The following is a 26,371-nucleotide window of genomic DNA, read 5'->3' as shown; positions in this document are numbered from 1 at the left end:
TGTACAAGGAAATTTTTATGTTATGCCATAATAAATACTCCAATCAAACCAAACGTAATGTACGCACATATTGGATTGACTACTAAATCAGAACTGTCTTTTTTAAACTAATACTATAATTAATTCATTTTCATACAGTAAAACTAAAAGTAGCTATAAAATTAAATTCTTTAAAAAATCCAATATTATAATGTATATACTTACATAATGTACCAAGGTACGAAATAAATATAGTTCCTATCGGGTGTCCCACGACACCTCTCGTTTTTTTTTTTTTAATGTGCTTTATCAATTTATTTAACAAAAAGGAGAAAAGCTTTATGAAACCAAACACATTTTGCTAAAATAAAACTTATTCATTGTAAGAAGAAAGAATATCAAAATACCTAAAATCCTGTCGAGCCGAAATGGAGATCAGAAGACTTCAAGATAAATTGCTGGACTAATAAAATGGACATATAACTAAGATGTTGATCTTATTGCGGAAGCATAAAATAAGGGATCGGCTCACTTGGAAGAAGATAGTACAAGAGACTAATGTTTACACCAAATTCTACCGCCGAAAGAAAAAAATACTGGAATGTTTCCAAAACGTGAAAAATAAATTTTCTCATAACATATTTTAAAACATTCCTTTATAAAACGAAAAATCATATACATTATTTACATAGCATACGTAATCAATGACGTAATATGTTATTTATTCTCCATTTATATTCATTATTAATCGTCACCTCATGCGATTCACAGAAAAGATTAAATAATAAGAAATTAAAATTAAATAGCCCCTTATTATTTATTATAAAAGACCTTTGTATTTTTTTTTTTACCAAATAATTTATTTTTTGTGATATAAACTGCAGGTATTTTTCTCAAATAAATTTCAGACTTTGACCTTGAAATGTTTTTTTTTACATAAGCAGAAAAAAAAAACATCAACACAAAACAACAGTTGAATAATATTTTTATATAAAAATTGCATGCTAGATTTAAAATTTATTGCAAGTATAATAAAAGTCTCATGCAATTTTATAATAAAATGGATTGATGTAGAAAAAAACGTATATGGAATGTAAAAGCAGAAACGAATGTTACAAAAATGTATGAATATCAATTGTGATAGATTGAAACAGTTCCAGTTCATTGATTCATTTAAGATATGAGTTAACTGGCCAAAAGCTCACAAAAACAAATATTAAAAGGCAGCGATTATTTTCAGGTACGCTAAGAATGACTTCACAATCGAAAACTGCGGGGCACTCGTAAAGTATGGAGTTGAGATCGGAAGATGAGAATAACCTCGACTTTAAGAAATGGGGAATAACGAATGCTGAAGAGTAATAAATTCCTTTAATGGGAGAGATTCCAAAATGGAGAGAATAACTCATCAAAGTAATGTCAATGTCAATTTTAGCGTAGAGGCGGAAAAGCAGTGATTCGGTAGAAAATAAACAACCTAAAGAATTTTCTCAATTAAACGGATTTATTAACCCCCGGCTAACAAAGAGGGTTATTAAAAGTTTAACGTGTGAGAGTATAACACATGAAAACTCCTAAAGAGTGTTTTTAATTAGACCTGGATCTCACTCCCTATTCAAAGAAATCATGAAACGAATTTATTAATCCCCTACTAACAAAGAGGAGTGTTATAAGCTTAGTTCTCAATTAGATCCGACTAACAAAGAGGGATTATGAGTTTAACGTGCCTGTGAATCTGTGTTTGAAAGGTAATTTAATCAAGAGTTTTCTTAGCTATGTTTCAAGTTTGAGTTTACGGTTCCATACTCGATAACGACTAGAAAAAAGTGATGATCTTGAAACGGCTGAGCAGATTTTCTTGAAAGATAAGAATATTCTCGAACAAATTAACTTTCAAAAAAACAAAAAAAATCAAAACCGGTTCATCCATTTAGGGGCTACTATGCCACAAATAAATCGCTCAGACCTGATTTTGTACCAGGGATTTCTTTAAAATTTTATTTCATGTATGTGCAATTGAGTTTTTTTTATCTAATTATTTTGCTCAACCCTACACTAATTTGAGAATATAATATCAAAGCATTTCAAATAAATAATAAATCCATCAAACTTTTTAAATTTTTTGGCAGAACATACACAAATAAAGTGAGCAATTTTTACATTTTTAGCAATAAATTTTCAAACAAAACACCTGAAATAGACAAAACATATACGATGCTGTTTTCATTTTCCTTTTGGTTTAAAGCCTGCTTGTCATAATATGTATAAAAACAATAAAAAAAATTTAAAAACGATCGACAGTTCGAACTGAAAATCAAGTTCATGTAAACATAATTTAAAAAAATGTTCTATGACATTTGTATATAGAAGTTATGCGAGTGATTCACACCAGTTTTTTATTAAAATTAAATAATATTATAAACATATTTTTAATCAAAAGTGAAGCAAACAATATTAAGGTATTTGATGATTTAGCCTTGACCTTGAGTCAAATATTAGCAGATCTATTTATGCATGAGATTAAAAATTAAATAATTTTACGTTATTTTAATCTCTTAGTTTAAGATGCTTAAACTGGATCGCAATTTGAAAATCAGGCACGCAATCGAGAAACAGCACAGCGGTCGTCAATCTAACAAAGTTCATGCTCTTTACTCGAGCTATTTCGACGATTTCCAAACAGACGAAAACTTTACAGATACCTTAAACATAAGCCGAATAAACAGCGCCGAATTAACCAGGGGGCTAGCGGAATTATTGCCCCGGGCCCAGCAGGCCTCACATGCTATTCGATATTGGTAATCTACCATGTTATTTAAAATAAAATGTCCTTTTTTCCCCTAAAGAAGGCCATTTTCCTTCAAGATCAAGGCCCCACCAAGACTTAATCCAGCACTCTGTCGGGCAGATACTAGGCCAGAGTTAATCTTCTGAAAAAGTTCCCCAAAACAGCATGATCAATTATGACTTAAAAATAGTTCTTAAGAAAAGTTTTCAAGAACTCGTCTAACTGAATGAAGCCTTTAAAAAAGATGTATTTAGTAGATAGTCAAGAAAAAATGTTCTTGGATTTCTTTCATCATTTTAATTTATATAATAGTTTTATTTGTTAATAACTCATGATGTAAAAGCAGTTTCTATTACGGATCTATCTATCTTTGTTACACAATAATAAAATGCTTATATTTTAGAAGTACTGAAAGATCAGAAACCAATGATAGTACTAATTTAGAACAATATCAACAGAAGCTCATTCTTCTGGGAGTTTTCGCATGAATGGTTATAATTTTAAGGAGTAGTAAAGTATTTTCAAACAAGCATATTGGTTAAAGAAACATGCATTCGATTACGAGTTTCTTCGGAGCTACAGGACTTAAAACTACTACGTTGAGATTTCGAAAGTATGTTTAATGTTTCGAACAAACCTTGTTGGTAAGTTTTTACTCGCTCTTGAACAATTTTCGAATACAAGATGATCACAAAAATAAAATTTTTAATTCTCTGACGATTTCCAAATTTTCCAGTATAATTTAAAATGCAAAAAAATACAATGTTTTGCCTAGGTTTTGTAATTGGTTTGAATAATTAATATCCATAAGTCCCGAAAATCCAGTTTATTTGACTATTTGACAAATAATTAATAAGAAATTGTCTTAAATTCATATGCGATTTATCAGAAACTATGTATTCAATCATTAAATGAACTCAATTTTTGTATTTTTTGGGTCAAAGTTCCATTGTAGTAGAGAGTTTACCGAAATTGGACACAAATTTTTCCAAAAAATTACCAGCAACTTTTTTTTTAACCCAAAAAATACAAAAATCGGAGTAATTTGACGATTAGTAGAGTACTTGCTATGTTATCACTCTAAATGCTATAAAAGCGCTATATTTTGGCTAAAAAATCGACTTAAAAAAAAAATCGTTTCGAGACGAATTTGAAACGATGCACGAAGGTTTCGTCACCCGCAGCGTTCTGAGGAGGAAGTTTACGGACACTTATTCCGTTGCTTATATGAATATGTTTCCCTGCCACCTAGAATTGCCACCATTCAAACACACCCGGTATTTGAGAAAAATATGGTTTCAACCATTTAAAACACTCGGTTAGTATTATGCGCTATGTTAAGATTGTTACTGCGCATAATTAGATTTTTTTAACAAAAAAAAAAAAAAAAAACTATAAATATTAGATGCGATTTCTAATAATTATTTAATAATCGACATTTTTCTTCGAATTAAGTCTGCTTTAAAAATTGAGTTGAAATATTTTTCTAAGTATCGAATTGTTTGAAGACGGTTTTTTCGTTAATTATTGACTTGTTGAAAGTTAGAAAAAAAATACATATTTGAATTATGATTTGAACTAGCACAAAGAACAACAAAACAGCCTACAACAATATGACGTCGATCAATCACACACCTGCTGCAGTATTTTGCCACTCCCTGGCATGAGTTTCTCTAGAGAATTGAAGACAAAGAGCTTTATATTATTATTATTGTTACGATTTTATCCATCTGTTGGAATTTTAAATTATTAAAACTGTACTTCTCGTTCTCTCTGTAATGAAAAATTCTAATTATACTTTTGTATACATTTTTTATAGGAAATTCCAATGTTTTAAAATCATTAACATTCTATATGAAACTCGACATCAATACGCTAACTACTGGATTAAATAGTAATTAATTTAAGGAGGTCGAAGTTGTGACAGTTGATATATTTTATGTACCTACTTCTAAATCATAAAATTATATTTTGAATTGATTTCATTAATCTATTTACTTATTTGTTGAAATAAACACATAATTTCTTCAATTTTCCTATAAAAAAATACAAGGTACAAAATGAGTGTTGCAACTATTTGTTCCTTTATTAAAAAAGAAAATGCTGAAGAGACAATTTTACAGACATTATTTTGAAAACGGTTATCCAAACAACGAGCTTAAACGATTTTCCTCTAATGAAAATATAAGCTCAAAGGAATAGTTAACTGTTTACAGAAAGAAATAGTCTAAGAGCGATATAGCAAATGCACCACAGTATAATTTGTACTCACAATACAAAAACCTTAACAGAGACAGTTAACCTAAATCCAACGTTGCGTTGATAAAGTCGAAATTAACTCAAAACTCCTAGCAACAATACATTATTTATCAGCTTAAGGTTTATTGCGAACTATAGTCTCGCCATCTGTGAGTAAATTATACGAAGTAAACTATTAGAAATCTTAGTCAGTAGTGTAAGTAAAATGTTTGTGTCCAGTCTCCAGTAGCTTTGGATAGACACATTTATATAAATGTGTGGGCAAATTTTTTTCTTGTTGATGTGTTTAACAGATAAAAGTATATCATTTTTTCAAATATGGTGAAAAATTTATTTCTAATGCAATGTCTTAATTAACTTTTCGTTCTTCGAAAATGACACGATCAGTTTTCTAAATAACACATTAGGCACCACCTAACATTACAAATCGTAGAAAATTTAATTCAATTACTTTTCTCTGCTCCAATTTTACTTCATTTTACTAATATTTTGACAATTGTTTTATTTTGAATTTAAATATTCTCCAATAATTTATCTGATTATTTCATCGTACGAAAGTCTTATAATGGACAAACAAGAACTTCCAGCAACATCCCAAGGCACAGTGGCGGATTAAGTATTTTGCCGCCCTAGGCCCTGTCTGATTAGCCGCCCTTTTTAAAAGATGAAATTTTATTTTTTTGAATCCGTTTATATTATTTAGATATAATATTTATTTCATAAAAATACAATAAATTGTTGAACAATACAAATAAATAGTAACAACATAATTACATGCTACGCGCAGCGCTCTTGTTTTCTGTAAATATATTATATATGTAACGTTCTCACTGTGTTACCCAAACTCAATGTGAGTGCAATACTTTATCAGTATTGCACTCACAAATAAAAAAGTTAATCAGAAAATAAATTCCATTCTATTTCATAGAAATTTATTTGTAAATTTATATAAAAAAAAATTCGAATAGATCCTTAAAATGTATTGTCGTTACATTATATCAGATTTAAAATTTTGACATTCTGAAAAATTTGCCGCCCCCCAAATTGTGCCGCCCTAGGCCCGGGCCTCACGGGCCTAGGCGGTAATCCATCACTGCCAAGGCAGCAATATTTTTTGTAGATTGGTCGATCAAAGTTTTCATATTTTTATCGTGAACTTTCACTATTTCAATGCTTAGTATATATTTCAATGCTTAGTATATATTTTTCTATTTTCATTAATCATAAACATGATTTTTACCACTCAAATGTTAAAAAATATCAGTTGCAAATTTGGTAATTATAAAAATCACATAATTTAAAATGGAGTTCTTGTTGAAACGCCTGTTAAAAAAATGCAACTTTTATTAGTTGCCTCAAATATCGCCATTACGATTTTGCTCGTATTCGCAAATAATAAATCCATCAATCCGTTTAGGCTGCTACAGCATGCATCGAAGTTGAGTCACTCTTTTTAGGACTAGGACAGGATCAAAATTTGTAAAGAATGAATAGAAACTGACCAACAAGTAAGTAATGATGAATAGCTCTTTTTATTTTGAATGAAATGAATGAATGAGGCCACATTTACACATGATGATTGCAATAAAATTTTTCTGTTTTCTTATTTACATAATATAAATAATTTTTCTATACTATTTTCTTTTCAATAATATTAATAATAATAATAATTATATAATAAGCACAAAGGCACAAATGTACAATATTATTTTTAAATAATAAAAATAATAATAATGAAATTACATCTCATTAATTAATGCCACTTTAAATAACAACAAAAAAAAAAACAAGAAAGTTTTTGTAAAGAATAGAAAGAACAATGCGCAAAATAATTCATATAACTGTAATATGATCCAGGATTCGAAGGTACAAGCCCTTCCCTGATAACACTTAAGTTTTATTCATTTTTTAAATAAATAAATACATTTTATTATGCATCATAAAAAGGCAAAAATTATGGAAATCGAATAATGCTAAAAGTTTTTGTTGGCAAATTTTGTTTATTGAACCTGTCTTTTTATTACTTAAAAGATTATCTTTAAAACAAAAATTCAACGCTTGTTTAAGATTTTTTTCGACTTCTAGAAAAGTTAAAATCGTTTTTCTTTAAAGCATTACGAAAAAATAAAATTAAACTTTAATGTTATGAGAGAAGGTTTAATACAATCGGCTCCTTTACTATAATTATATAAAAACGAATCACCCAACAACATGATCAAATTTAAGCTATGGTTTGCAAAAATTTGGCGATAATTTACGTGAACATTTGATTTTCTTCGAATTATCTTTTATGATAATTTTTTCTTTTGAATATACAAGAGTATTTACTGAAAATTAATTGAAAAAAAAATTGAAGGCTTCTGCAGCAATATCAAATTATTGCCTTCTTCCAACTTTCTAAAATAGACACCATTTACATTACTCCCGTAAGATCGAAGCTGATCGATATTTGTCATTTTCCTGATAAAAATTATACGATAAAAATATCGCATTTGGATCCCGAATATTTTCTAGACCTGTAAATCATCGGTTCTCTTTTTGAAGTTTTTTTGAATATAACAGCCTATTATCGGAGATTTTTTCCTAATTTTCCGGGGAAAAACTTTTGTACAGCTTTTAGGATGTTACAGGTATAAAGCACAAACATACGATCTTTGAATCAAACCCAATTATAGAAGGGGTAATCGATAATATTTAGTGAGTCAAATAATTGCGATAGCTTCAATTAATTTATTTTTATTTTAATCCATTCAAGGAAAGTATAGCAAAAATTGATAAACTGCTGTATTTCCAATTAAAATTATGCATTTTCCTTTTACAACTATTTGCAATTTTTGCCTGATGGATAAAATATTTAGAATTTGGCACAATCCTATTAAAAATTCATAAAATACAGATACAAATTTAATACAAGTAACCATAAAAAATTATTTTCAAAAATTGGCAAATTATTGGAAGCTTATAAATAACTAAAAAAATTCATTTTACCTGATTTTATTCTCTAATTTTGTGCAATTTTACCCGCAAACCAATGCTTTTTGTTTTCATTCACGCTGCGCTAATGTATGACCGATCGATGTCTGTAAATATATTTTAAATAAAAATAAAGATGAAAAAATAAAAATAAAAATTGACCTAATTTTTACGACTTACATTTACTTCAATGTAAATTTTATTAAAATAAAAGTGTGATTTTAGGAATATCACACGATTGAAGTGAAGCTTTCACCTTTAAATCACTGGCGACGAATCGAAGCTTTTTATATTCAAATATATTGAAAATGATTTTTCTTTTCTATTTAAACGATAATTTTTAGACCGAAGGCAGTTCAAGTTAATCAATCTGTGAGAAATAGAATTTCCCGATCCTTCCTGGCATCACCTTGCACATCTATAAGTAGGAAGATTGGAGACCCTCAAAATATGAAGGTGATGAAAAGTTTAGACAATAAAGTCAAAAGATTTATCGCTTTTCTCAATTGCACTCCAGTTAACCCTAACAAAAAACAGTTAAATGGCGTTAAATTGCCAAAACAGTCGATATCAATTTCAATCAGAATCTCAAAGTTTCCGAGAGACTTTAATTTTAATAAGAAACATCATCGCGAATTTTACTGCAGAAATGATAGACTTGATCGGAAGCGATGATAATTTAGACGAACCCCTTTTTTAAAGGCTTTCCTTTTCTAGAAACTAAACTTCTTGTCTTCTTGATATATTCGTAGAGTAATTTGTTATGGAAATTACAGGCTTCCACGGAAAAAGTTCTTAAGGCAATATTTCTCTTTAGATCAAACCATGTATTTATTAATTTCCCTGCCTGAGATTGGAATTCTCTAATTTTTCCAGAATCTAGGAACTCTCTGCCAGTTTCATGTTTTCCAGGATAATCTTGATACGTTAAGAGTCTCTTAATATTTTTATCAATTTCTCTGCTTTTTCTCGGATTCTCGGTATTTTCTTATTCAAAAATAATTTTTGCACTACCTTAAATAAAATAAATAATCTCATAGCGTTTTTGTATTCTTAAACCACTTCTTTTCTTCGCTTCGTTATCACTTCAAAAAAATTAAATAATAAATTTTAAAAAGTTTTCTTTCATTTGTGAATCAATCAGTCTTTTCAGGTAACATCCAAAAATAAAAGTTTTTTCTCAATATTTAATTCTAATTATTATTATTATCGTCTTCACTTTTGGGATTATCATTATTCACTTTCTGTGGAGGTGCTGGTAAAATATTATCCCCACTACTATTTTCATTTGAATCATTTAATATGATTTTATTTGTAATTAAATTCGTTGAGGATGGTGTACACGAATTATTCGATTCAATATTTTCTTTATTAATGGTTGACGATTGTTGTTGTTTCTTGTTTGCTTTATCTTTTTTCGATTTGGATTTTTTCTTTTCGATCTCATTTTCGGGATCCGTGTCATCATCACCTTTTGATGATCGCAATAATTCTTTTACTAATGTATTGTAGGTTTGTAGTTGTTTTTGATGTTTTTCTATTTCACCTAATAAATCTTGTTCGCCAATTGTTGGACCATTCTCAAATGATTCTAATGTGGGTGCTTCTTTAAAATACCAATAGAGATTTGTTACTTTTGCTATATCGTCTTTATCGGATTGTGCAAATGGTACTTTCTGAAAAGGAAAAAAATCAAAATTAACGTCCGAACATGAACTATTTTTATTGTTTAGATATCGTCTGAAATCATATTCGAATAACCGATACCTTAGAGCGATTTCAGGCCATATATCAGAAGATGCACGTTCAAGCGTTTAATAAACCTACCTGATTTTTGTACTTTTCACAGCAAGAAAATTGAAATAATTTTTTTTCTAATTTGAACCCCATTTTAACTTCTTAAAAAATGCATAAAATCGGAGAAAAACTTTCCTCCTTAATAAAGCTCAATATAGGTACTATATAAGGTATTTTTGACCCGAAAAATACAAAAATTGTGTTTATTTAACACTTAGGATAGTGTTTTTATAAGTGTCGCCTAAACTTGCGCGAAAGAGCCAGTTCGTGCTATTTCACACGATATTTCGAAAACTACTTGTCTTAGCGATAAAAGAACCCAGATTTTTTGGGTAAAAACTAGTCCCTAAACCCTTTTTAAAATCAAATTTTTCTATTTTTAGGTCTAAAATATCTTGTACACGGAGATTTATTGAAATCTACCTTTTTTTTTTTTTTTTTAAATTAACGAGTGAGTTTCAAAATTCAATCTTTTATAAGGCAAATAGATTCTCTAATTATAAAAATAATTTATAAAAAAAGAAAAAAAAAACTATAATATACTTACCAAAGGTCGTAATTCTTCCAAACTACTCTCCTTTTTCTTCGAAATATTTATACTTAAAGGTTTAGTGATTGGTTTCGGTGTTTGAATTTCCACAGATTGTTTACCATTATTATACTTTTCAAATAATTTTTCAAAAGGTTTCGGACTGATTGGAGGAAAATTTACACATTCAGGTTCAATAAAAGCACCACGTTTTAATGGTTTATTCATGATAACAACATAATTGTCACTGAAATTTAAAAGAAACAAAAATATAGTTTGTTTTACTTTTTATTTTGAAACAAAACGTATTTGCATCATTATTTATGTGCTTTTTGTAAATCAAGAGTACATAAATGTGTTTTTTTAAACTTTTGTTACATTAACACATCATTAAATAAGTAAACGAGATTGTACATTCCAATGGACTACCGTATATTTCCTTTTATTTCTAAATAGAAAGAAACAAAAATATTACACAGTGGTTGAGAGTCTGGGCTGGATACTTTTGTTACTCGATCTAGTTGCGAGTACCATATCAGCCACCACTGTGGTTAGGTTATGGTTCACTTTTCTGTGCAATAATGCTTCTACTATATGGGTAATACTTGTATACACTATACGAGTATTGGTTAGATTGCTGTTTACAATAGATCCGCGGTAATGCAGCCCCTGTCTAATCCGACATAGCTATAACGGTAATTACAATGCAGATTTATTATAAATAATAAAATCTTAGTGGCTGAAATTAGAAAATGGTTGAAATCTTATCACTTTGATTTGTAATTTGTCGGATTACAACATTACAATGTATTCTTTTTCGAAAAGTTCTGGGTTACAGGGGTTTGTGGCAGTACTCTATAGTCCGACAAATTCGGTAATTCGACACCACCTTGCAAAACGTTTGTCGGATTACCGCGGGTCCACTGTACTTTATATTTTGAATTAAAACGCATTTATTTCATTGTCTATGTGGTTTTTATGAATCAAGAATACATATGTTCTCAATCTAGTAAAAATTCTAAAAATTCAATACTTACTCATCATTCTTTGTATTTTTATCATCAGTCTCTGTTTTAAAATGATCACTTTTGAGCATAATTGAATTATTACTACCAGTCTGTGTTGGGGAAATAGTCATTTTTGTACGATACGCCACTGACAAATGTAACGTACCAATTGGTGTACAAATTTGTCCAACTCGTACTTGTTTATAGCCATCACCTAAATTATGAAATTGTGGTTCACCCATATAAATACGATAACATATAACATATGAATCGGGGCTCTGCCTTCTAGATAATTTATACGCTGGTGTTACTCTTGTTACTGACACTAATGATTTTAATAGTATTCCCATACGATTATATACAGTATATGTGGCTCTTGTGCCTGGGTCATATTGTTCGTGTAATGAACTTAAACACCAGGTCTCCAAAACCATTGTGTCACCTTCTGCAGTACGTAATGATATTTCTACACATAGCGGTAAACGTGTGGTCCCTAATTCACTTGATATTGCTTGTTTTGCTTCAGCCAACACATCTGGCAAATCTTTTATTGCCAAATTAAACTAAAAATAAAAACATAAATTTTGTTAAAATTGAATTAAAATGGCAGAGGCGCACAATCGTCTTATCGTGGATGAATGCGATTTTGATTTTTGAATGGGTGATAAACAGGTTATAATAATTCAAATATCGCGTTTGCTTTCTATCTTGTAACATCGAAATATTTTTTTAATAAACTGTTCAAACAAATGGCTATGGCATAATTATTATTTGAGAGAGAAAAATCTATCTCGATTCGCTATAAAAAAAAAATAGGGATTTTAAAGTTACTGACGCCTCAGTCTCAAATTGCGGCGGAATCAGTTATCGAGATATTTTGATGTCTCAAGATAAACAAAAACTCACCCGGTATGTCTATATTATTCAGGCGCGGTTAATTTTTGCCTCGCTTACCGAGTTTAAAAAAACATTGTTCTCAAAATCATAATTTAGCCCAAAATTTTATTAAAAATCTGGGTGGATTGATTTATTACAGTACTATAATTTTTAGTATTTAGCTTGACTTATTTGATTCTCAGATATTGGGACTGGTACATTAACATTACAACCATTTGCTCTTGTCAATTTCGTAATTTACCACATTCTAGTTTATTCAGATTTTAATTCAAATTTCTTATTAAATTAAATGACATAGGTTTTATTATTTTGAAGTTTTATTAAACGGATTAATTTTATAAAATAATCGCTATTTCCTTGTTAATTTTAGAAAAATTTTGTGTATTTTCATTATTATTTCCTATTAAATTTAAGGTATTAATAACAAGTTTTCGCGACGAATGATTTATTTTAGAGCTGCAAATTTACATGCCTACGACAAAAATCTATATATAAACAGGTCGTTGGAAGCGAATAATATATTTTTCTATCAATACATGAAAATTCGATTAAGATATGCCAAACAAAAATTTAATTTGATTTACCCTTAGGCATGTGATTGTCATGGGTAGAGTTTATATAATGTCACTAACTTATTACTGCCATGTATTTTTAGATTGACCATGAAAATTTTGAAAATAAGTACTTATCATATTGAATTTAAAAACAAATAATATTTTAAAAATTAAAGGTCAAACTGATGAATCAAACTTGAAATTATTGACAAAACTAAACTAATTAAACAATGTATCACATGAGAATTATCAAAAAACATTAATCATTTCTCACATGCTTACGTGAAAATTTTATGAAAAAGAAAAAACATAATGCTAACCCAATCAGCTCCTGATGTATAAGGTTTTCCCTGTGTTTGTATTTTTTCACCAAGTCTTGATTGAACTATTATTTGTGCAGCTTTTAATGCTAAAAATTTTGTAAACTTGTCCAATTCTTTCTTGTCTTGCACGGTTATTTTTAAAGATGCCATAATGATATTTGAATAACATATTATGACAGTCCATATAAAATATTTGTATAAAATTTACACAATAATTTATGTATAACACAAACACATTTTTTTAAACACATTCAAATTGATTTGAAAAAAAAATTTGCTAACAAATGTTTAATGACATCCACAACTTCACAAGGACTTTCATGTATGACGTATGGTGTACAAAACAAGATGGAGTTGTTGTAGTTTTATATTCTACGTATAGATGCCATTAGCCTTACCGTTACAAATTTTTAAAATAATTTTTACAATTTTTTGATGCCCATAATTTGACAAATTTTCAACACGGGTGTAGTTGTAGGTAATACAAGTGGGAGATGATCCTACATAACCGTGATGATATTTTGGTGTACTTAATCTACAATTCCAGGGTATCTTTTTCTTCTACCCAATCTTCAATCAATTCGCAGGGACTTTTTTAGTTACGGCTTTATTTTGTTAAACGGGAAGTGGGCAGATTTTCTTATTGCCTTGGGCAGATTGGCCATAAGAAAGAAATATCCAAAATCCAGCCCATTTGAAATCAACTATTTCGTGAAATTATCTTTGTATCATTAACTTTTGTATTAATCGGAATTAATAAGAAATTAAATTTCCTATTCATATCGATTGATTGATTTGGAAAGTCCCGAATCGGGATTATAGTACTTTTTAAAAGGGAATAGTAGAAGTTGGAATTCGGATATCAGATAATTAGGTAATAATTTAAATAAACGTGTTAAAATTTAACAATGCTATAAAAGCTTTTGGTACTTTTTATTTCATTATACAAACAACAGTGTGAGTATTGGGTCAGTGGCGTAACTCGCTTAAGCCAAGCTCTCTATACTGTCTGGAATACAATATCAGTAAGCAATAAAATTGTGTTCTATAAACTGCATTGACCGAAATGAATTTGGTATTAGCGCACTACGGTTAACTTTCAGCCAAAAAAATCTGAACACACCTTTGTAAATATAGCGAATGGTTTTTAGAATTTTGTTTTGTTTACAAATTTTTTGCTTAGTTGTATACATGTTTCTAGTTACGCCACTGTACCATGATACAACAATTTAACAGCAACTTCCGTCATGTGTTCCAATCATAGCTCCACATTCTGGACAATAGTGATTTGCATTTTTGCACTTATTAATGACGGATGGTATCCAACACAAAACAAGGCTAAAATATAAAATTGAAAAATAACAAATACATAAAAGTTATTTTAATTTAAATAGTCCATTAAAATTGTACATATTTGTAATTATGAAGTAATAGCTTCTATAGTCATTTTGCTGAAACTAGCTAGCTGTCTCAAATTTGGAACATAATTTCTTTTTTCATAGAATTTTAGGGCAGTTACTACTTCATGAAACTATAAAAATCCGTCAAAGTGGGGGGGGGGGGCTTCTGCCTTAAAAGGGTGTTTTAATCTAAAAATTCATATTTTTGTAGATATCTCAAAAACCATGGTATGGGTATCAAAATTTTACAAGGGTTATTATTACAAAAAATGTCCTCTGTATTTTTTTCGTATCTGACAGCTTTTTTGAGAAAATTGTGATTGAAAAGTTGAAAAAATAGTAGTTTGTGTATTAAGTAGGAAAAGTAAATACTCCCGGTCGATAATGGAATTTACTGGAACCATAGAAGTTCGGAGAATGTGCTTTTCCTGTGAAATGCATACGCTATATTTTTTCCGAATACCTCTTAGTAAGGTATTTAGTATACTCTTACTTAGGTCTTTAGGTAAATTATCAAATATGTTATTCATAATAATCATATGTGGAAAAACGGTACGGAAGGATTACTATTCTGGTCAAGAATGGAAAATTATATTCCCGCAACCATTTAAAATATCGGAAAAAAGATTTTCTGGAGTCAAAACGCAATTATAACATTATTTTTTATACCGTTAAATAGTCTAACTTACGTAAGACAAAGTACAAGGAACCAACAAAACGTAAAAATAGACGCTTTATATTTTACTGTGGTTTTAACAGTTCTACCACATGTTGGACACCATTGCACCGTCGATTGGTGGGATAAATCTTGTATATTTTCTAAAAAATGCAAAAATATTAATAAAGAAAAAGAATAAAGATAATAATCGACGATCCCTTGCTATCCAATAATTAATAAATATTTTGACAGAATTTGCCACAGTTCTGATCACTGGTTCGGTCAAGTACTGTTCTTTGTCTTTTCATTTGAAATATAAAGTTTCATCTTTTTTGTAATTTCTAACACTGAATGATTCTTTGATAGAATCTATTTGAGTTAAAATAAGAACGTGTTTTGTAAGAAAACAACAATGTTCTGTTTTTAAGGGTTGCTGCCAATCCAAAGTATGAGTTTTGACCAATGATGTCGTAAGATCCACAAGGTAAAGAATGTGTTAAAAAAGGTTAGATGTATTATAAAAATTAAAAATACTACTAAGATACTTACCAGCTCCATGAGGTCCATATATGTTGGAAGTTTCTAAAAATAAAATAAAATTGAATGTGAAGTAACTTTTTTTTGGAAATAATAGCATTTTAATCAAAATAAAATTAAAATGTATGAACACTAAAATTTTAAAAAAATTGTATTTTTAACAAAATTTACATTTATTGAATATAGGCTAAGAAACTAGCGTAAGAAAATGTAGCTTATTTAGTAAAGAATGGAATGATCACGGGATAGTCTTATATTAGACATAAATATGACAATTTTGAAAAATATTCACTGAGTGTTCATCGTTTGCTTTTATTGTTAAAACTTGTCGTGACGACTTATCCCAAAGACGAATTTGAGAGTAATGGGTGGGTTTTTAACTAGCTGGAATTTTCGTTTATAGAATTTTGTATGTACAGATAATTTTCTACATCCAAAATTTTTGAAGTATAGGCAATTGTTTTACACAAATACTTTAAAAGTAGTATATTATAGATTATTCGGTTCATTTTTTAAATAATATTTTATTGTAACGAAAACAATAATTTCGAAATTTATATTGGTCTTTATTACAGTTTTAGATCATTGGGCCTAAATTAATTTTTTTTAAATTAATTATATTAATGTTACCAACAGACAAGATATAACTTTAACATATCAAAAACATTTGAAAAATAAAAATTTCATGCGGATAAAGAAATTTGGTTTTCTTATTTATTGTAAAATTTGGGACTTTGGAGATAGATCGCCTGAAGTCAAAAATACTCTGTATTTGAACTGGTTTAAAATTATGGCAATTAAAATGGTTATACCTAGTGGTTTAATTGACTCCTGTGTTTCATAGGATAGTTTAGAATCTAATGGTGGAACCTTAAAGTCAATTAGTAGTGATGGAGAAGCACCCTGCTGCTGTTGATATCCACCTGAGCCCGTTGGGTAAGGTTGACGACTCATTTTAACAGTTAGCTCTAAAAAAGAAAAAAAATTATTCTTACAACTTTGAAATGATTAATTAAACTGACTTAAAACTTTCGATCCGAGTATTTCACGATTATTTAGCCTTTAAAGAACTTTCAAATAGAATAATCGGATTATAAATAAATGTTTAATTGAATAGTTAATTACCAAGGGTGGGGATGGAATTACCATTTGCGTCAGCTCATTTTATTGTGAAATGATATTCTGTTCATTGAAAAACTGTAAAAATTTTGAAAAAATGTCATCGTAGTTTTTTGTTTTTAAATTGGCGCCTACTTACAAAACTTCGGACATTACAAAATTGGAGCATACTAGCAAAATTCCGGACATAGGCACGGCGATGACCCCTTCATATTTTTGGCCTGAATTAGTCATTGATAAAATTAGAATCAATAAACCAACAATTTGAAATTACCCACTTTTCAGCTTCTATCTTCTTGGAAATGGATATATTACCTACTCCACAAGTTATACCGTTCAAGAAAAAAACATGTAATTTAGAATATAATTTGCGTTTATTATGTAGGCGCCCTTTAAATAAAGGATTTTTCTAAATTTCCCCACTAAGGGCGTAAAATAGGGGGTACAAAGTACCAATGCTATGCAAGAACCCACAACCTCTAAATATGGCCTAAGGTTGTTTTGGGTTTGTTTTTAGGGGTGCAGGTTTAAAATAAAGAAACAAATTATTTTAATCAATTTTGTTAAAAAAAACAGGCGCTTTATTTAGGAATTCGTATTCCCAGAATACATTTCAACTTCATTCTTACAATATTTTATCACAGAATATAAAAATTTAAGATTTTAGATAAATAACGTTTTATGAAAAAATCATATTAGTATTAATATTTCGTCCAAGAATTCGATTTGTTCGTTGCTCCAATAAAAATAATCTTTCTTCGAATTTTTTCATATTCACACTGTTTGTATTCTGCTAAAAAATTTTAAAATTTTAATTAGATAATTCAAAAACAGATTATAATTCAAAAAGCGAGACTTTGGCTAAAGTACATTTATTTAACAAACAACGAAACTTCACTTTAATGTAATTAGGTTCGATAATTGTAATTTTTAAATAAAATCGCAATTTATGCAAAATTTTAGTCTAAAAATGTATACTTTTGGCCAAAATCTCACTATGTAAGGATCTTATACTTTTCGCTTACCATAACTTCAATTTGATTTTGTAAATATTTAATTTGATTTGTTAAGTATTGAATTGATTTCTGTACAGTGTGTAGAACTTCAGTCTCGTTTGCAAGAAATGTATCGCTTCCGATAAGCTGAAAAATTAAAATGGTTTAAAATCCAAGCAATTCTTTCCAACATTTTAAACTACTAACTTTTTCCAATTTATAAATTCGATGTGATAAATCATCAAACTCTAAGTCTTTAGCTTCCAAAGCTGGTCCTTCTATTCCTACAAAACAAAAGGAACTAAAATATTTCAAAAATTAAAGAACTTCAACTTTTTTATACCTTCTTTTTTACAAGAGTGTTTATTCGGTTGAAGAATAAAATTTTCCCTACATTCACAAAAATAACTTCCATGTGTATTATGGCAAATTTGATCACACGGTTTTTGATCCTTACATTCGTTGACATCAATTTCACAACGTTTACCACGAAATCCTTTTTTACAGCTGCAAATATTTGGTTTAACACATGTTCCTCCATTTTCACAAATCTTTGTGCATATTGCTAGAAAATTATGTTTTTTTAAATTAATATTTTAGGAAAATGCTTCGGTTGGTGGTTCAATTCAATGGTTACAGGACTACAGACCATGAAAAAATTATTTCGAACAAAAAATCTGGGGAAAACAATGTTCTTAAAGAAAAAAATCACTGATGTCAACTAATTTCTAATTTGAGCAAACAAAAAAGTCAATCTATCTCATAAGTTGAGAAAGATTAATCGAGTTGAGAGTAATTTTTTAATCGAGTTTTTTCATCTAGACTCTAGAGTATGTTTTTACGAATCTTTTTCGACAGATATTTTTTCCGGGATCTTTATTCCTGGCACCAATTCTTACGTTTATGACACCCAAAGCTTTGCTTATTGTGTTGTACCCATCCTGGACAACAAACATATGTGGTTTTATGTGTGGTTTTTGTTTTCATAACATCACGATATGCAGTTTCGTACACTAATCTGAAAACAAGAAATTATTATTTATTTTTGAGGTATTAAAAAAATGCAAAAAAATATTTATCTACGACTGAACGGATTAATTTCGAAACACGATATCTATATTTTAGTCTGAAAAATCGAACTATTTTTTGAATGCTTGAAAAATAAAATGAAATTTTATTGGCGCAAGCTTATAATCTCTATTAGACCACCTAAAATTTCTCTCCCTTATATGTAGAAGTAAGTTTAAGCACCATGGTGTCAGTTTTGCGTGGTAAAAGTGAGTACTAATAGGAAGTTACGGCGAAGTAGTGAGCCAAACGTTATAAATAGTACAAAATTTTGAATTTCTTCAAAATAAAAAAATATATCAGTTTTAACCAAAAAGATATTCGTGTGATTTTTTCTCTAGACGCTTAGTTTTCGAAATAAAAATTCTTGAAAAACTACAAATGCAATATTCGATTTTAAGAAAAGTGTGTTATTTTCACTCATTTATGCTTAGCTAAAATTCTGCTCAACAAATGTTTTGCTTTTATAGCGGCAAAAGTTAAACACCCTGCCAAAATTTCAAATGTCTAACTATTGCGGTTTCTGATATACTGACAGACAAACGGATAGCGTAGTTTTACAAATCCCTGTTAGTTACCCTTCGAGTACGAAACCATAAAAGATAAAGCATACCTTACACCATGGCAAATTTGATTATTATGGCACAATTGGTTAAAACGCTTTTGTGTTGGCTTACACCATGCTTCTATTGTTTTCACTGGCTCTGAGACTGCACGTTGGGATGTACACACATGCCGTCTGAAAAATATTAAAAAAGTAAGTATTAATTTTAATGTCCAGAAGCAGATATAAAAATTAATGTCTTCAATACCACAAATATATATACCTATATATATATTCTTTTTTTTCAATAAAAAATTTTACTTTGACTTTAAAATAGATTAAATATGTTTGTGGTATATTGCAAAGGTGAAAGGTGAAACGGGAGGCAATGATTTTAAGCGTATTTTAATTTTCAAAAGATTTTAATTTTATGAATTTCGTTTGCAATAAAATGCACAAGGAATATGATTAAAAGTTATATACAGATTGGGCCATTTTAATCTATACACCTAAATATCTCGTTTTGTAGCTAACCATTCACAAAATAACTTAAACAAAAGTTCTATCTTTTACTATAGCTAAATCTTTTATCTATGCTTTTACTGTTTAGGATCTAAATTGGCTATTAAAGATACCCGAAGAACTAGGTCCAATCTGATATCAGAACATAATGTCCCCCATATCAAACTGTGCAACGTCTGTTCAAGTTATTTTTAGATTGGGTAACTGCAAAACGAGATATTTAGGTGTATAGATTAAAATGGCCAACTCTGTACATCCCGCCAGTACACACGTCAACCAGTCGGTAATCTTTAGGTGCGTGATGAGAGATTTCGTACTCATTAGGATATTTTTGTATTCCTGGAACGATACTTCATCCACTAATGCAAAAAAAAATCCACAAATATAAAATTGCAAATGAGTATGGATGAGTGAATATCGATTTATAATGATAAAGTATTGATTTTCAAAATTAAGAAACCTTAAACCCATAATAAAGTAAAAATTATGTGATTCTTTTTGTTAACATTTTGGACGATTTATTATCAATTAGTCGAGCCATTTTTTTCGAAACTTGCAAAAATTGAGTAGAATACATTTCCATTCAGACGGGCAATCAATTTTCAGGTCCATTATTACCCGCCGATGTGTTGAAATTGCGTGTAGGTATATAGGTTTAATTTGATATATCGACGGGTAAAATATCGATGGAAAATAATCATTTAATTTAAAATATTATTTGAACTTGAACTTTTGTATAAATGTATAAAAAATAAGTCACTAATCGGTATCGAGTTTACAAAAGACATAAGAGTAAGTTTACAAAAGACTCTTGAAGCTTTGTGCTTGCTTGTGGTATCATATGTCGTACGAGATATCTTTAATGTTGGTTTTATCTAGAGGAGTTTTTTCAGTCTTAGCTATGTTTGATGAAAATTAGTTCGTTGTTAGACGATTACTAATTTCACACCCTCCAAGCTTCCGGTCTCTAAGATCAGCGGTTTAGGCTGTGAGTTGATCCGCCAGTCAGTCATTTAGGACAAAGCATTTTATATATGAATAGATCATGTTGGAAATTGTTTAACTCTTCTCTGGGTTGTGTTTTGGAGTGTGTAATTTTTCTTTGTAAAGTTTTTCAAAATTTTTATCGTGATTGAATTTTAATAGACTGGTTTAATTCAATACTTTTCAAGAATTAGATACTTTTAAACTTTTCGAAAGTAAAAAAAATGCATGATTCATCGTTGTATACTTTTTACCAACTAGTTGCGTCAATAATAAATATAAACGCATTGTTGATTAAATTATGTGTAAATTTATGCAAAGAACCTCATAATTTAAAATAAAAAATCATTAAATCTGACATCAATAAAAGTAAATCATAATAATTTTAACGATTAGTTCCAATTAGATTTATTATTTGATTTGCTAAAATTCTTCGACGCATATATCACTTCACTTGATACCAATTAATAAAATAATAAATATTCTTAACTACATGCATTATTGGGAAAGGCATTTTTGCAATGCGACAATCGGTGCCTTAAAATAGAGCTACGATAACAAGCTTAAACTGGGTTTCAGTGGATGTTAAATAAATAGATGTATATTAAGAAACCATAGTAATTTATATAAAAACTATTCAAATTAATTGTCTAACAAAAGCCTACTGTTCTAATGTTCTTGTCATTCCACAGACCACTGCTATTTTTTTAAGATCTAAGCCAGTTTTTGATTGCTATATTGACTGCTTGACTGCTTGACGTCATAAATGATTTCCCAAAACTGATATCGATTACAATTCAGAAAATCAATACAATATTGTAAGAGTCAAGTTTTTGTACCATTCTGACTTACAGTTTTGCTGGGTGGGTGGTTTCCCATGATTTTACATTAATAATAAGTTTGGTAACAGTATCGTACCTAGTGTAAATTATTTTTGAGAATATGGTGGAAGCGTCGGGAATTCGATTAAATTTAGATTAATATTCGTTTAAAAAAACATTTTGAGCATAAGGTAAATAAAGTATTAATGTTCGAGTTATCCGAAATTTTAATTATCAATCAAAATATAAATATTAAAAGGAAACTCAAATAAATATAAATTTTCGAAGTGTTTTCCCAGCAAAATATCTTTTAAACTGTAAAAGTAAAAAGCGAAATGTGAAAATAAAATAAGAAAGAATAAAAAAATATCAAAGGTTTATATTTATTAAAAGTAGATCTTCAAGAGACGCATCGAATGTTTTGCTATTAAATAATTTGTTATACCCGTAGTAGAAAAGGGTTTTTTCGCAGAAATTTGGACACAGTTGTATGTGGAACATATTTCAAAATCGATGTTATTGCTGAATATTGCTGAGTTTTACGTTTTGTAAATTATGTGATCCTAAAAATAACTTTTTTGGGCGAAAAATGAAATATAAACATTTTTTAATTTTTTACCCGGGAAATTTCAGTCGATGATCACGCATACAGGGTTAGTGATGTTAAATGTTTCTAAAGATCTAAAGAACACAGAAAAAATTGATTTTGTTTTCGGTGCTGTACGACAGATTTTCAACATATCCTGGCTTATTAATTCGACTATAATGGAAGCAACTATATTACATGCCTTCTTTTTATCGTATTCAATATATGTTCTTCCTTAAAATCTGAACCCACTTAGTAGACTCAGACATGTCAAGGCACCTTTATGTAGTACTGAGCTGTAAGTAATTAATGTGCGTCTACTTAGTAAGTGGGAAATATGAGTTCTTTTCTTTCTTGATGCCATTTAAATGACGATAAAAAATACAGCTTCAAGACATCATATAAATTACAATTAAAGTTGGTGTATTAATGTGTATTAAACCGCTGTCGTCTTTTTTAATACTGTACTGTTTGTCATAATAGATTTACTACTTGTAAAATGGGCAGATATCATAATACATATATTTTATTCCATTCGTATCATTTAAACCTCATTCACACGGTCAACATTCAGCTTTCAAAGCAGGGTCGGATAAACACAAAGAGCATTTTTCATTTTTTTTTTTTAAAACATTTTTCGTCATGCTTAAGATAAAATTCATATGTATGTACCTACGCAAAAATATTTTCACCTTTCGATCAATTTGCAGCAGAGCATTCGGGCCTGTTTCAAAGTATAAGTAATAATTAATAGCATATCATAGATATGGGAATGTGATAAAATTGGTAAAGATATGTTGTAGCCATTGAGATATCTAAAAATTACAGCTAACGAGCTCTGAAAGTCCCAACTGGCACTGATTTCAAATTTCGGCTTCCGAGCCTATTTATTCACGCAGCTATTACAGTACAGAGAGCGGGGGGTATGGTTTCGTGAATAACACTCTTACGAAACTTTGTGAGTGGCTTCTTTTCAGTGTAATCTACAATCTTAGCGTTTTCAATTTGGAAAGCGGAAAACATGTCAATTAAACGACCTCCTTACCGATTTTATCTACTTGTCTACGTCAGAATGACCTTGGTTGTGCAGAACCTTCAAGGAACCCACGGTAGACAACACAATTGTAGTTTCTGATAGCATTATTACACGACACTTCCTCCTTATTTTTGTATTCATATGTTCGATGTACTAAAAAGAATCAACGTTGTTGAGTATTGTTTAAATATTATCCTATGTTGTCTCCTCGTCTACAAGATGTTTGAGTTTGGAGAACCTAACGATTCTATTCATGATTCTGATCGATTAATAACAGTAAATTCGATGAAAAGAATAATAATTTTGCTTATTTAAATTTTGATTTATTAACAATATACAATAAATCTTGAAGTTTTTTTTATTTTTATTTTATTGATACAAAAAGTCATTAAACTTATGAAAGAAGTTTTTTTCAAGAGCTTATTATAGCACATACTGTATGGTTTTATTATAGTACTCATAGAATAAGTATTGACTTATTACGTATTCGTTCTGGAATTATAAAACAAAGAAGGAGCAATATAAGAATTATTTAATGTAAATTGTAAAACTTTTTAAACTTATTTCAGTCTTTCAGGATACTGTAAAGGATACACATCTCCAAGATAGTCATGGACGTAAAAGGTTTAAACTAATGATTACTCGAGAAACAGAATTATCGTTTTTATTTTCGAATTCAAGGTGCAACCCGTGTCTAAAAATCATACCTGACCAGAGTGGTATTTTTTTTGAAGTCAAATAACTTATTCACTTCCGGACGGTACATAGAGCCAATATAAATATCTTCAAACCTGTCTTATTTATTCTGGGTAGTATGATTCTGGATTCTCTTTCAACAGTGCGCTTCTATGCTCTTTGAAAGCGACCTGTATTTCTTTGGTCATTTATTGTAAACGCTTTTTTTGCCTAGAAAAATTTGCTAACATGTGGGTATTATTTTTAGATTAAATTTGCTTTAAACATTTTTAGTAGAATAAAAACCGTCTTAGAGTAGAATATAAACCGGGCTCTGTAGAGCTTCTTAAAAATCAGAGCATATATCGTAAAATAAATCTGATTATCGATAGGCCAGTTTCCTGGTGCCCAGAATCATTGCGCGCAATCTTCTTTAAATGTTCTTGGCAATGTAAAACAAAGGAGCAATGTCATACGCAAGGTCAAGACCTTTCAAACATTTATGTAGATTTTTGTAGAAGTTATAACATAATTCAAAATTGAAAATATTTTTTTTTTAATTTGTGTCCCCACTACTATGCTCATACATCCTTAATTAGTCGAACACAACGGGTTTTTTGTTTTCAATAATTTATTAGTTTTAGCTTTAATTTAAATAGTTTTTTCATTAATTTCCACCGACTAGCTTTGGAGAAATCTATGACAACATATCATCCATTTACCATTTTCCCATTGGTCCCATAAGACCAATGTAAAATATGCCTACCTTTCAAGTCATTTATTTATTTAAATAATCGGGTAAACCCCCTCCCACCTTATAATTTTAAGAATTGATTTAAACTTCATATAAAAAAAATCAAGCCTTTTATCCAAAATTGCGCTAGCGCACGTACATCCTTAAGCCTCCCCCATAGCATACATTTTACTGGACAACCACATGTGCCTTTGCACCCAAAGTGCTTACAATCTCTTTAATGTAAATTAAAAACGTTTACATTTTACATTATTTAATGTGAAACCAAGTTCTTTTAAACGGCCGAGTAGCTACCATTTAATTTCTTCCGTAGCTCATCTTCTTAGGCTGGACCTAAAGTGCGTTCAGTCTCCTTAATGTAAATTCAAAACATTTACAATTTACATTATTTGTTTAAAAAAAACCATTACCATTACTTCATTGCAGTTGTAAATGCCATGGAATATATTTGTTAAATATGCTAATCTAGTTTCTTCGCAACAAAACCAACGCAATAACATTGCGCATAATAATAGCCATGCAACAAATATCACATCGGTCTTTTTTCAAAACATGTCACATAAATTTCAATTCGTTTAAAAAGACTTACACAGACTTTTGTTTGTATAATAATATTTTGTATATAAAGGGGAAGACTGTCTAGGAAGGCTCACTGCAATTTTTTTTTCCCGATTAAATTTTACGAAATTTGTTTGTGTTTATTATTTCCGAAGATAATGAACTCCTCGGTTCCATGCCATTCTCAATTATGTTCCAATATATGTATTGCGTCAATTACCACTCAGGTCTTTTCCTTCCATTTAAAATTTGGAAAGTCTTGGCAATGATAACATGGGTTTTACAATAGCATATAAATTAGGAAATTTTAATTTAAACATGAACTCTAGTGTGGTAGGGTTCATGTTTAAATAAAACAAACCCTGCGGAAAATTGAATCCCATAATGTATTTGGTTAGATTGAGGAGTAACGGTAAGTCAAAATCGGCCATGAACTACTTTATGGCGAAACTTGGATAAATTAGTTTGATTTTCTGGATAGATGAATATAAATTTTGCATAACAAATTTAGATGTTTAGACTTAATTCATTTTCCACATTTTCAATTATTTGTTATGGTTGATTTTCAGCGATGAGCCAATTTAGGCAGTAAAGACCACTTTTAAGTAAATTTCTAAATTTTAATAATTTAAATCTTTTTCCCAAATCTTAGCAGAAATATGCTTTGATTCTTTCCAGTCAAAAGTGAAAAGTATGTTCAACCTTGACAACTTTCTCATATAATATCTAATTGTAAGATGTTATTTATCTAACTGACTGACAGTTTTCATTCTTTTCGCATTCTTTTTGAAATATTTCTTTTTCAAGTTTCGTTTTTTTGTTTGTTATTATTTATTTTTGATTCTACAGCAGAAGATGTAGAAAAAAGATGGTCTCTTTAAGAAATCTAATACTGTTCATTTCAGTTCGAACCGATCGTAACTATAAGGTAATTTATTTTCTTTGATTTATATATTATATATGAATATATTGAGAAATGAATCACAATATGCTTACAGTATCGACCAA

At 29.4% G+C, this 26,371-nt stretch overlaps 3 protein-coding genes across 6 annotated transcripts in view; all 3 read right to left on the bottom strand.

Moving 5' to 3' along the window:
• Window positions 1-7,961: 7,961 nt before the first annotated feature.
• Window positions 7,962-13,411, bottom strand: LOC123294479 (autophagy-related protein 13 homolog). 3 transcript variants are annotated; one of them, XR_006535101.1, is made up of 5 exons: window positions 13,104-13,411; window positions 11,363-11,895; window positions 10,344-10,572; window positions 8,180-9,675; window positions 7,962-8,106 (listed from the first exon to the last, which is right to left on the bottom strand). XR_006535101.1 is itself a non-coding variant. In XM_044875525.1 (4 exons), exons 1-4 carry the CDS (start codon window positions 13,254-13,256, stop codon window positions 9,193-9,195), a joined length of 1,398 nt encoding a protein of 465 aa, XP_044731460.1. In that variant the 5' UTR covers window positions 13,257-13,411; the 3' UTR covers window positions 7,962-9,192. The 3 variants fall into 3 exon arrangements, 1 of the variants encoding a protein (XP_044731460.1); XR_006535102.1 differs by having other exon boundaries at window positions 9,014-9,675; XM_044875525.1 differs by having other exon boundaries at window positions 7,962-9,675.
• Window positions 13,412-14,069: 658 nt separating this feature from the next.
• LOC123296604 (cell death-inducing p53-target protein 1-like) lies at window positions 14,070-16,899 on the bottom strand. 2 transcript variants are annotated; one of them, XM_044878142.1, is made up of 5 exons: window positions 16,827-16,899; window positions 16,514-16,669; window positions 15,714-15,746; window positions 15,196-15,325; window positions 14,070-14,444 (listed from the first exon to the last, which is right to left on the bottom strand). In XM_044878142.1, the coding sequence occupies exons 2-5, from the start codon at window positions 16,653-16,655 to the stop codon at window positions 14,336-14,338; spliced, it is 414 nt and encodes a 137-aa protein (XP_044734077.1). In that variant the 5' UTR covers window positions 16,656-16,669; window positions 16,827-16,899; the 3' UTR covers window positions 14,070-14,335. The 2 variants fall into 2 exon arrangements, with proteins under 2 accessions (XP_044734077.1, XP_044734078.1); XM_044878143.1 differs by lacking the exon at window positions 15,714-15,746.
• Window positions 16,900-17,475: 576 nt separating this feature from the next.
• LOC123296481 (vacuolar-sorting receptor 4) overlaps window positions 17,476-26,371 on the bottom strand; it is a 37,654-nt gene continuing 28,758 nt past the window's right edge. The window contains exons 2-7 of the mRNA XM_044877960.1: window positions 19,497-19,622; window positions 18,715-18,833; window positions 18,159-18,380; window positions 18,023-18,099; window positions 17,846-17,962; window positions 17,476-17,613 (exon numbers count right to left, since the gene is read on the bottom strand). Coding sequence (XP_044733895.1) covers window positions 17,500-17,613; window positions 17,846-17,962; window positions 18,023-18,099; window positions 18,159-18,380; window positions 18,715-18,833; window positions 19,497-19,622 — 775 coding nt within the window. The 3' untranslated portion in view covers window positions 17,476-17,499. The remainder of the gene's footprint in view (window positions 17,614-17,845; window positions 17,963-18,022; window positions 18,100-18,158; window positions 18,381-18,714; window positions 18,834-19,496; window positions 19,623-26,371) is intronic.

Source organism: Chrysoperla carnea, chromosome 3, assembly GCF_905475395.1.
Source record: "Chrysoperla carnea chromosome 3, inChrCarn1.1, whole genome shotgun sequence".
Classification (NCBI taxonomy): Eukaryota; Metazoa; Arthropoda; class Insecta; order Neuroptera; family Chrysopidae; genus Chrysoperla; species Chrysoperla carnea.
Note: the sequence above shows the minus strand (reverse complement) of the source record. Positions and strands in the feature narration are given on the sequence as shown.

Bases quoted from the DNA above. Each gene is read 5' to 3' on its own strand.
- LOC123294479 (XM_044875525.1), bottom strand. From the start codon at position 13,256: ATGGCATCTTTAAAAATAACCGTGCAAGACAAGAAAGAATTGGACAAG. The intron at 11,896-13,103 runs GTTAGCATTATG...TTTTATTTTTAG, and splicing joins ATACATCAGGAGCTGATTGG to TTTAATTTGGCAATAAAAGA. The intron at 10,573-11,362 runs GTAAGTATTGAA...TTTAAATTTCAG, and splicing joins AAAAATACAAAGAATGATGA to TGACAATTATGTTGTTATCA.
- LOC123296604 (XM_044878142.1), bottom strand. From the start codon at position 16,655: ATGAGTCGTCAACCTTACCCAACGGGCTCAGGTGGATATCAACAGCAG. The intron at 15,747-16,513 runs GTATAACCATTT...TTTTATTTTTAG, and splicing joins GGAGTCAATTAAACCACTAG to AAACTTCCAACATATATGGA. The intron at 15,326-15,713 runs GTAAGTATCTTA...TGCATTTTTTAG, and splicing joins ATATGGACCTCATGGAGCTG to AAAATATACAAGATTTATCC.